Below are 12,270 nucleotides of genomic sequence, written 5' to 3'. Positions count from 1 at the left end.
ATTTATGTCATAGAGTGTTCTACCTATATTTTCCTCTAAGAGTTTTATAGTGTCTGACCTAAGATTTAGATCTTTATTCCATTTTGAGTTTATTTTTGTGTATGGTGTTAGGGAGTGTTCTCATTTCATTCTTTTACATGTAGCTGTCCAGTTTTCCCAGCACCACTTATTGAAGAGGGTGTCTTTTCTCCATTATATATTCTTGCCTCCTTTATCAAAGATAAGGTGACCATATGTGCATCGGTTTAACTCTGGGCTTTCTATCCTGTTCAGTTGATCTATATTTCTCTTTTTGTGCCAGTACCATACTGACTTGATTACTGTAGCTTTGTAGTTTAGTCTGAAGTCAGGGAGCCTGATTCCTCCAGCTCCATTTTTTCTTTCTCAAGATTGCTTTGGCTATTCGGGGTGATTTGTGTTTCCATACAAACTGTGAAATTTTTTGTTCTAGTTCTGTGAAAAATGCCAGTGGTAGTTTGATAGAGATTGCATTGAATCTGTAGGTTGCCTTAGGTAGTATAGTCATTTTCACAATGTTAATTCTTCCAATCCAGGAACATAGTATATCTCTCCATCTATTTGTGTCATCATTAATTTCTTTCATCATTGTCTTATAATTGTCTGCATTTAGGTCTTCTGTCTCCTTAGGTAGGTTTATTCCTAGGTATTTTATTCTTTTTGTTGCAATGGTAAATGGGAGTGTTTTCTTAATTTCACTTTCAGATTTTTCATCATTAGTGTAGAGGAATGCAAGAGATTTCTGTGCATTAATTTTGTATATTGCTACTTTAGCAAATTCATTGATTAGCTCTAGTAGTTTTCTGGTAGCATCTTTAGGATTCTCTATGTATAGTATCATGTCATCTGCAAACAGTGACATCTTTACTTCTTTTCTGATTTGGATTCCTTTTATTTCTTTTTCTTCTCTGATTGCTGTGGCTAAAGCTTTCAAAACTATGTTGAATAATAGTGGTGAGAGTGGGCAACCTTGTCTTGTTCCTGATCTTAGAGGAAATGGTTTCAGTTTTTCACCATTGAGGACGATGTTGACTGTGGGTTTGCCATATATGGCCTTGATTTTGTTGAGGTAAGTTCCCTCTAAGCCTACTTTCTGAAGGGTTTTTATCATAAATGGGTGTTGAATTTTGTCAGAAGCTTTGTCTGCACCTATTGAGATGATCATATGGATTTTCTCCTTCAATTTGTTAATATGGTGTATCACATGGATTGACTTGCATATATTGAAGAATCCTTGCATTCCTGGGATAAACCCCATTTGATCATTGTGTATGATCCTTTTAATGTGCTGTTGGATTCTGTTTGCTAGTATTTTGTTGAGGATATTTGCATCTATGTTCATCAGTGATATTGGCCTGTAGTTTTCTTTCTTTGTGACATCTTTGTCTAGTTTTGGTATCAGGGTGATGGTGGCCTCATAGAATGAGTTTGGGGCTGTTCCTCCCTCTGCTATATTTTGGAAGAGTTTGAGAAGGATAGGTGTCAGCTCTTCTCTAAATATTTGATAGAATTCTCCTGCGAAGCCATCTGGTCCTGGGCTTTTGTCTGTTGGAAGATTTTTAATCACAGTTTCTATTTTAGTGCTTGTGATTGGTCTGTTTGTATTTTCTATTTCTTCCTGGTTCAGTCTCAGAAGGTTGTGCATTTCTAAGAACTTGTCCATTTCTTCCAGGTTGTCCATTTTTTTGGCATATATTTGCTTGTAGTAATCTCTCATGATCCTTTGTATTTCTGCAGTGTCAGTTGTTATTCTCCTTTCTCATTTCTAATTCTATTGATTTGAGTCTTCTCCCTTTTTTTCTTGATGAGTCTGGCTAATGGTTCATAATATTGTTTATCTTCTCAAAGAACCAGCTTTTAGTTTTATTGATCTTTGCTATTGCTTCCTTCATTTCTTTTTCATTTATTTCTGATCTGATCTTTATGATTTTTGTCCTTCTGCTAACTTTGGGTTTTTTTTGTTTTATTTTTCTTTCTCTAATTGCTTTAGGTGTAATGTTAGATTGTTTATTTGAGATGTTTCTTGTTTCTTGAGTTAGGACTGTATTGCTGTAAACTTCCCTCTCAGAAGTGCTTTTGCTGCATCCCATAGGTTTTGGGTCGTTGTGTTTTCACTGTCATTTGTTCCTAGGTATATTTTGATATCCTCTTTGATTTCTTCAGTGAACTCTTGGTTATTAAGTAGTGAATTGTTTAGCCTCCATGTGTTTGTATTTTTTACAGATTTTTTTCCTGTAATTGATATCTAGTCTCATAACGTTGTGGTCAGAAAAGATACTTGATATGATTTCAATTTTCTTAAATTTACCAAGGCTGGATTTGTGACCCAAGATATGATCTATCCTGGAGAATGTTCCATGAGCACTTGCGAAGAAAGTGTGTTGGTTGCTTTTGGATGGAATGTCGTATAAATATCAATTACCTCCATCTTGTTTAATGTATCATTAAAAGCTTGTGTTTCCTATTTATTTTCATTTTGGATGATCTGTCCATTGGTGAAATCGGGGTGTTAAAGTCCCCTATTATGCTTGTGTTACTGTTGATTTCTCCTTTTATGGCTGTTAGTATTTGCGTTATGTATTGGGGTGCTCCTATGTTGGGTGCTAATACAATTTTTATATCTTCTTCTTGGATTGATCCCTTGATCATTATGGAGTATCCTTCTTTGTCTCTTGTAATAGTCTTTATTTTAAAGTCTACTTGTCTGATATGAGAATTGCTACTCCAGCTTTCTTTTGATTTTCTTTTGCATGGAATATCTTTTTCCATCCCCTCACTTTCAGTCTGTATGTGTGCCTAGGTCTGAAGTGGGTCTCTTGTAGTCAGCATATGTATGGGTCTTGTTTTATATCCATTCAGCCAGACTGTGTCTTTCGGTTGGAGCATTTAATCCATTTATATTTAAGGTAATTATCTATATGTTTGTTCCTATTACCATTTTCTTAATTGTTTTGGGTTTGTTATTGTAGGTCTTTTCCTTCTCTTGTGTTTCCTGCCTAGAGAAGTTCCTTTAGCATTTGTTGTAAAGCTGGTTTGGTGGTGCTGAATTTTTGTAGCTTTTGCTTGTTTGTAAAGGTTTTAATTTCTCCGTCGAATGTGAATGAGATCCTTGCTGGTTAGAGTAATCTTGGTTGTAGGTTTTTCCCTTTCATCACTCTAAATATGTCCTGCTGCTCCCTTCTGGCTTGGAGAGTTTCTGCTGAAAGATCAGCTGTTAACCTTATGGGGATTCCCTTGTAGGTTATTTTTTGCTTTTCCCTTGCTGCTTCTAATATTTTTTCTGTGTATTTAATTTTTGATAGTTTGATTAATATGTGTCTTGGTGTGTTTTTCCTAGGGTTTATCCTGTATGGGACTCTCTGTGCTTCCTGGACTTGGGTGACTATTTCCTTTCCCATGTTAGGAAGTTTTCAACTATAATCTCTTCAAATAATTTCTCAGTAACTTTCTTTTTCTCTTCTTCTTCTGGGACCCCTATAATTCGAATATTGGTGCAGTTAATGTTGTCCCAGAGGTCTCTGAGACTGTCCTCAATTCTTTTCATTCTTTTTTCTTTATTCTGCTCTGCAGTCGTTATTTCCACTATTTTATCTTCCGGGTCACTTATCCGTTCTTCTGCCTCAGGTATTCTGCTATTGATTCCTTCTAGAGAATTTTTAACTTCATTTATTGTGTTGTTCATCACTGTTTGTTTGCTCTTTAGTTCTTTTAGTTCCTTGTGAAACGTTTCTTGCATTTTCTCCATTCTATTTCCAAGATTTTGGATCATCTTTACTGTCATTATTCTGAATTCTTTTTCAGGTAGACAGCCTATTTCCTCTTCATTTGTTAGGTCTGGTGTGTTTTTACCTTGCTCCTTCATCTGCTGTGTTTTTCTCTGTCTTCTCATTTTGCTTAGCTTACTGTGTTTGGGGTCTCCTTTTCACAGGCTGCAGGTTCGTAGTTACTGTTGTTTTTGGTGTCTGCCCCCAGTGGCTAATGTTGGTTTAGTGGCTTATGTAGGCTTCCTGGTGGAGGGGACTGGTGCCTGTGTTCTGGTGGATGAGACTGGATGTTCTCTTTCTGGTGGGCAGTTCCACATCTGGTGATGTGTTTTGGGGTGCCTGTGACCTTATTATGATTTTCGGCAGCCTCTCTGCTGACGGGTAGTGTTGTGTTCCTGTCTTGCTAGTTGTTTGGCATAGGGTGTCCAGCACTGTAGCTTGCTGGTCATTGAGTGGAGCTGGGTCTTGACGTTGAGATGGAGATCTCTGGGAGATTTTCACCATTTGATATTACGTGGAGCTGGGAGGACTCTGGTGGACCAATGTCCTGAACTGGGGTCTCCCACCACAGCGGCACAGCCCTGATGCCTAGGTGGAGCAGCATCAGCCTGTCGTCCACACAGTTCAGAATAAAAGGGAGAAAAAAAAGAAGGAAAGAAAGAAAAAGATAAAATGAAATAAAATAAAATAAAGTTATTAAAATAAAAAATAATTATTAAAAAAGTTTAAAAAGTAATAAAAAAAAAAGAAAGAAAGAAAGAAGAGAGCAACGAATCCAAAAAACAAATCCACCAATGATAAGAAGCGCTAAAAACTATTCTAAAAAAAAAGAAAAAACAGAACAACAACAACAACAAAGAAGGACAGACAGAACCCTAGGACAAATGGTAAAAAGCAAAGCTATACAGACAAAATCACACATGGAAGCATACACATACACACTCACAAAAAGAGAAAAAGGGAAAAAAGTATATATATCGTTGCTCCCAAAGTCCACCTCCTCAATTTTGGATGATTCATTGTCTATTCAGGTATTCCAGAGGTGCAGGGTACATCAAGTTGATTGTGGAGATTTAATCTGCTGCTCCTGAGGCTGCTGGGAGAGATTTCCCTTTCTCTTCTTTGTTCACACAGCTCCTGCGGTTCAGCTTTGGATTTGGCCCCGCCTCTAAGTGTAGGTCGCCTGAGTGGGGTCTGTTCTTCCCTCAGACAGGATGGGGTTAAAGTAGCAGCTGATTCGGGGGCTCTGGCTCACTCAGGCCAGTGGGGAGGGAGGGGTACGGAGTGCGGGGCAAGCCTGTGGCGGCAGAGGTCGGCATGATGTTGCACCATGCTGAGGCGTGCCATGTGTTCTCCCGGGGAAGTTGTCCTTGGATCACGGGACCCTGGAGGTGGTGGGCTGCACAGCCTCCCGAGAGGGGAGGTGTGGATAGTGAACTGTGCTTGCACACAGGCTTCTTGTTGGCTGCAGCAGCAGCCTTAGCGTCCCATGCCCGTCTCTGGTGTCTGCGCTGATAGCCACGGCTCGCGCTCGTCCCTGGAGCTCCTTTAGGCAGCACTCTTAATCCCCTCTACTTGTGCACCAGGAAACAAAGAGGCAAGAAAAAGTCTCTTGCCTCTTCGGCAGGTCCAGACCTTTTCCCGGACACACTCCCAGCTAGCCGTGGCGCACTAGTCCCCTCAGGTTGTTTTCACGCAGCCAACCCCAGTCCTCTCCCTGGGATCCAACCTCTGAAGCCTGAGCCTCAGCTCCCAGCCCCCGCCCGCCCCGGCGGGTGAGCAGACAAGCCTCTCGGGCTGGTGAGTGCTGGTCGGTACCAATCCTCTGTGCTGGAATCTCTCCGCTTTACCCTCTGCACCCCTGTTGCTGCACTCTCCTCCATGGCTCTGAAGCTTCCCGCCTCCACCACCTGCAGTCTCCACCCGGGAAGGGGCTTCTAGTGTGTGGAAACCTTTCCTCCTTCACAGCTCCCTCCCACTGGTGCAGGTCCCATCCCTATTTTGTCTTTGTTTTTTCTTTTTTCTTTTGCCCTACCCAGGTACGTGGGGAGTTTCTTGTCTTTTGGGAGGTCTGAGGTCTTCTGCCAGCGTTCAGTAGGTGTTCTGTAGGAGTTATTCCACATGTAGATATATTTCTGATGTATTTCCGCCATCTTGAAGCTCCTCTGATTAAATAATTTTTAAGGTGCTTAGTTATGCTTCTTCTAGTTGTCAGTCTGAACTCAGGTTTGTTAGTAATCTAGCCATAGCATGAAGTGCATCTCTTAGGTAAAGCTTTTAACTGACCTATAATGAGGCATACAGTCCAGTGAACACTACAGTTACTTGATAAAGATCCATAATTGAGAATGATGATAAATTTTAACAGTATGAGTATCATAGAGTTTTTTTAAGAGTCCTAGAAATATTGTTAAAGATAAGATTTGTAAATTAATGAGATAAGGAATCTTAAAAAGATAACCCCGTTTACAACTTCCTAAGCATAACTTTTCATATATACCATTTTTGTTTTCTAACACGTGTGATACTGAGCTTTCAAAAGAAGTCAATGGAGAGAAATGAGTGTGAATTTGCCAACTATTGAAGACATGAGCTTTGGTCAATGCACAAAAATCTCACCTAAAAGTAACTATCCAAAACGTTATTTCTCCCTTGTTTTAAAAATTTCCTGTAGTTTTATTTATTGTGCATAGTAGCTCAATTTATCCCTTCCACTGAAATTATCTTAGATTTGTATCACTTGCAATCTGTGATTTTTTTTCAAAGTTTGCATTATGAACCCCTTCTTTCCTGACTCTTCCTCTCTTTTTTCCCATTGATTCTTTTTTTTTTCTTGTTGTGATCTAGGCAAATTGTCTCCAATGAGACAAATGTTTATAAGATAAAGAAGATGCTGCTTGATGAGTTTCATGAATACGTTATAATTTCCCTGAATTTTCCCTGACTTGTATTAGTCAATATCTTAAAATAATAATGGAATCTAATTTGAAAGATACATAACCATAATGTGTTTGAGGATACTAATTTATTCTTTTAAGAGTTTGTTGAAAGACTCACTTAAGAATTTCAGAAAAGCCCAGGGGAGGTGGCTCATTATTTATATTAACCTTTGGATACAGATTTTTCTGAAAGACAGTATTTTTCCACAATAATATAAAATATCGTTGAGTGGGAGGAATAGAACTTTCTTCAATAAGGATTCTAAATATGTTTATTCAGAATGAGAGCATTCCCTGTTAATGTGTCACCCCATGAAGTACATTTCTCATAATACTGACAAGTTATAGAAAATATTAGGCCTTAGGAAATGAATTACAGAGTAGTTTCTTCTGAAGAGATCAATTCTTGAGATGGGTAAAAAGCAAGACTATTATGTTAAATAGTGATATAAACTATAATATTTAATAAATGAGACTATCCCAGCTATCTGAAAGCTTTCTATGTATGGTTACCAACCTGTCTTTCCAATGGAAAATATTTGTGTTATTATTATGAATATTGTATTCCCTATGTCTATAATTTGGAATGGTATGTTTATTCAGTCTTAGCTTGATTAACTTTTGCCTTATTTTTTCCAAGTTTGTACTGTATTTTTAAGCTTATAATGTGATTGTTTCTTAAAAAATAATTTTATAGAGGAATGGGTTTTTTAAAAAAACATAATGTTCAATAAAGCAAGTATGAGTGAAATAAATTATTTACTTTCAGTTTGGAAGAGGTGAATAAAAAGTGCTTGGCCAATATCGTACCATTAATCTATTCTCTTTTCTCCTTTCTCTCTTTACTTCTCTCTCTCCAATAGAAGTGGAACAAAAAGGTAATTAAATACCTTTCATAAATTATATACTATTTATAGGCTAAGTTATTTAACAGTTTAACATCTAGTTAAAATAATTTTGTTATTAATTCTTATCTATTTTATGAAAATTTATTTACTACTTCTGCTGCTCAACTTCACTTTAGTCTGTTGTACTGACCAGTGCTGGTTTGATTTTTTTAATCCTAAAACAGTTTAATAGTGTAAAATTTTCAACCGTGCATTCTATTCCTCTTTATTTAAGCAGTTAGAAAAACGGTAGATGGTTTTGGATAGTAACTACTTTAGATTTGTTTTTATTTCTATACTAGATAATTTTCCATAGCTCTGGTGTGGTTCCCCTGTTCCTTTAATTTTTAACTATTAGGGGAAAAGGGGAGATGGTTTTCTAAAATACCTTAAAATAAATTGCTTTAGTAACCAAGGGCTGATTATTAACTAACATAAAGTTTATATACAATTTTGACAATAATACCTCCCCATCCTTTATAATTATAGACATCATATTAGAATCCTGAGAAATTCTTCTAATAATCAATTTTATTATTGAGTATAATTTGATGATGGCCCTCTATCCTTGCTATGGAAGATTTTGATAGTTAACTTTTCCCCTAAACTTTTCATTTTTCCAAAATTAAAACTTTGGGCATTATAATAATGTACTTTCCTTTTTAATAATCTGTAAACCCTAGCTGAGTTTCATCTTAGATTGTTTTCCATTGGATGTAGGTTTATAGTTGTTGTTAAAGAGCTAATCACTAATACCAAGAGAATAATACTTTAATCATTAAAATATGGGTCAACATCCAAATTTCTTGTGATTTCCTAATTTCTCCTCCCAATACACTTCTAATCATTTCAAACATAACAGTGGACTGCATGATTATTTTTCAATGTGTTTGCTCTGCAAAAATATTGGAGCACTGTTTCCCATAGTAGGTTCAGCAGAACATTACGCCCCATCAGGCTCTGTAGAAAGGGTTCCATGATCAAATTAGTTTGTGAAATTTGCTCACCCTCCCCACTTCCATCTTGGAGATTCACTAATGTACCTCAGCTATTAGAATCCTGATATTATGTTTAATATGATATTTCTTAAACACGTATGGCTAGGAATCCCTGGTTTCTTTCTGTGTAATATGTGGCTAAATCACTTAAAACAGGTGCTTCAAGGACCTCCCTTTGGGAAACATTGCTTTTTAGCCCCTTCATTACAGATCAATCAGCCAAGTTTTGTTTTTTTACCACCACTCATATGATGTGCTACTGAATCATACTAAAAATCAACTGAATCAGATAATTCCTGCCCATTTTCAGTCTGAAGTATGAGCAGCAAAATATTGTAGCAAGTAATCTTGTTTTTTAATGTTCTTCTCATGTAACAGTAAAAGGTACATGTTTTTAAGTTCCAATACTACTGTATTTAACAGGACATTTTTAACTGATTAAAATCTAGATCTTGGGTTCTTCTCTGTAACCTTTCACCTTTTCTTCTTTCTTTATTCCTTCTTTCCTTTCTTTTTCTTCCTTTCTCTTTTTCCTTCCAGTATCCATCCATCACTCATTTTTAATTGTGTGGGTTGCATGCTCTGTGTGTGCTATAGCAGCTTTAAGAGCTTTTTTCCTAGAAGGCTCAGTGGCCTGTATTACAGGGCTTTTCTTTTCCCTTATTATTATATTTTAATTACTGTTGTATTTTCATATGCTTCTTAATAAGTATAGAATAGTTAATAGTGTCAGAATGAAAACAACATCTTTAAAAATTCCAAGTAAGATATATAAAACCATCACATATAAAAATTTATATTTGCTATATGTCTATAGAATACATAGACATAAGTCACATTTATATATATAGCATATCCAAAATTATTGTAACACACTTGCAAAGGTAAAAAGCAAAGGAAAGCACAGCCACTCTTTAAAAGGCCAAATTTTTTTAGCAAATGAAATCAAAATGATTATGAACAAATGTCAAAATTAATGTGGAAGACTACTTTATGTTCTCAGAAGAATACAGCAAAATAATTAAGTGGTGGTGGGTATTTCTTGTTAGAGTTGAATTCCATTTGGTGAAAAATAAGAATATATGACAAAATATTAAAATTAATACATTTATTATTTTGACTCTTTCCCTTCCAACAGTTTTTCTTTGTCCTGGACTACTAAAAGGAGTATACCAGAGTGAACATTTGTTTGAGTCCGACCACCAATCTGGGGCGTGGTGCAAAGACCCTCTGCAGGCTTCTGACAAGATTTATTATATGCCCTGGACCCCCTACAGGACTGATACCCTGACTGAGTACTCATCCAAGGATGACTTCATTGCTGGAAGGCCAACTACAACCTACAAGCTCCCTCACAGGGTGGATGGCACAGGATTTGTAGTGTATGACGGAGCTTTGTTCTTCAATAAAGAGCGCACCAGGAACATAGTAAAGTTTGATTTGCGGACTAGGATAAAGAGTGGAGAGGCTATCATAGCAAACGCCAATTACCATGATACCTCCCCTTACCGTTGGGGAGGCAAATCTGACATAGACCTGGCAGTGGATGAGAATGGGCTATGGGTAATCTATGCAACAGAACAAAACAATGGTAAAATTGTCATTAGTCAGTTGAACCCTTACACCCTACGGATTGAAGGGACATGGGATACTGCATATGATAAAAGGTCAGCTTCCAACGCATTTATGATATGTGGGATTCTGTATGTGGTCAAATCTGTATACGAGGATGATGACAATGAGGCCACAGGGAATAAGATTGACTACATTTACAACACCGACCAAAGTAAGGATAGTTTGGTGGATGTACCCTTTCCCAATTCCTACCAGTACATAGCAGCTGTGGATTACAATCCCAGGGACAACCTTCTTTATGTATGGAATAACTATCACGTCGTGAAATATTCTTTGGATTTTGGACCTCTGGATAGTAGATCAGGTAAGTTTGACTTTTGATGGTACTTTAAGGGGAAATATTTACAACTTGCTCTTAGTAAGTTGATTGTATATTTTGATTAGACATCCTTTTGTGGTCTTTCTTCTGGCCTGTGTATTGAAAGTTATTCATTGTCTTTTCAGCTAAAAAATCGTTGCTGTTAATCACTTTCAACTTTAAAAAAGTATAGACATAAGAAACTGACTCTTCCTCCTCTGTGCAGCTAGTCTCCAACCTTCAGCCCTTCTTTGAAGGGCATTTTCATTATCAGCTAGTTAGTTCTTTGTGTAGTGAAGTACACAAAACCTTTGCAAAAATAGAATGCCATCCCATCTAATTAATTGTGACATGCCCTGCAAAGTGCTCTCCACTTGGAAAATGTCAAAGGGTTGGCTTGATATAATTCTTCAGGAGGCCTGCGCCAATATATTCAACTCACCAAGAGCATCATATATGACCACCCCTACTGGGAATATTGTCGGTTTGACTGTACATATGTCTGAGTGTATCTAATTAATACATACAGAAAAATGTTCATAACTGATACAGACAAAAAAATAGATCTCAATTTTATAAGAAACAGGAGTGCAAAACTCAGCTTTGAAAAAAATGAGACAAGCTTTAATCCCCATTCTTTAAAATTGTATTTTTCCTCTCTAGGACATACTGTTTACTTTTAATATTGTTTAAAGACAGTCATAAATTGCTTTATCTTTTATATTTCTATTTGCACAAGTGCGCAGAATTATCTTAGTCTAGAAGTTAAATTATTTTAACTAGCAATAATATTGTTCCTCCTGATAAAGTATAATGGAAAAGTAAGATATAGGTGTCTGAATTTTGATAGTAATGTAGCAATTCATAGTTTAATTTTTTTCTTCTAGTGCTTACATGTTAATATTTCTTATTTTCTGTATTGCTTTTACTAGCATGTCATTCTGCTTACTAACTTACTTCACTATATACATATCTTCTTATACAATTAGATTTTAAGTGCCGTAGAGCCAGTAATCTTGCCTTACTCATGAATGAATGCCTTTCCACTTCTCACTGTGATAGAATGTCAAATTGGGTGGCATTTTCTCTAATCCCTGTAAGAGTGACAGCAATTCTTTCCATGGCCAGCAATGCTGATATTATGTTGAATTGCTTTGTGTGGAAGGAGAAGCCTAATATGCAACAGCAGCAGAAGCAACTTCTCCTTACTAAGTTCTCAAAAATCTCGTAGACCTGGCTAACCTCTGTACAGGTAAGGTTTCTCAATCCAACACACCCTTCAATTAAAAACCTAAGCAAATCATCTGGAATATTCTGGGAAGACAGTTCTTTCAGATCTGTGATGGTCTTAAACCAAAATTCATATTTTGGCAGTGAAAACTCTTGACGAGCGGTTCTTAGCCTTTTTTGACTTTTAATTGTAACTGGAGTAATTTCTAATTGCCTCCAAAGAAATAACATATAACTCACCGTCTTTTAATGTTCGTGAATAAGGGGCAGTAATGTATATTAATTTTATTTATTGGAAAGATCATGCATTATTTTTGTTTAGAATAATAGGTTAAAATTAATTAGCATTTCAGGTTTTGATTTGATGGACTGAAGCAAATTCTTAGCTTAGGTTTTATAAATTATCCTTAAAGAAAAAGATGATACCATAGCCTCATGTATTTAGAGACTTGCCAAAAAATATTTCTAATGTACATTAATAAAATTATGTGTGTATCCATA

General features: G+C 36.5%; 1 protein-coding gene across 7 annotated transcripts in view; it reads left to right on the top strand.

The window, feature by feature from the left end:
• Positions 1–12,270, top strand: part of ADGRL3 (adhesion G protein-coupled receptor L3) — an 858,314-nt gene that overhangs the window by 532,924 nt on the left and 313,120 nt on the right. For all 7 annotated transcript variants that reach the window (XM_059922921.1, XM_059922920.1, XM_059922919.1 and 4 more), the window contains one exon: positions 9,745–10,545. In XM_059922921.1, coding sequence (XP_059778904.1) covers positions 9,745–10,545 — 801 coding nt within the window. The remainder of the gene's footprint in view (positions 1–9,744; positions 10,546–12,270) is intronic.

This window comes from Balaenoptera ricei, chromosome 5 (assembly GCF_028023285.1).
Source record: "Balaenoptera ricei isolate mBalRic1 chromosome 5, mBalRic1.hap2, whole genome shotgun sequence".
Taxonomy (NCBI): domain Eukaryota; kingdom Metazoa; phylum Chordata; class Mammalia; order Artiodactyla; family Balaenopteridae; genus Balaenoptera; species Balaenoptera ricei.
The sequence above is the reverse complement of the archived record's forward strand: the minus strand, read 5'-3'. Positions and strand labels throughout refer to the sequence as shown.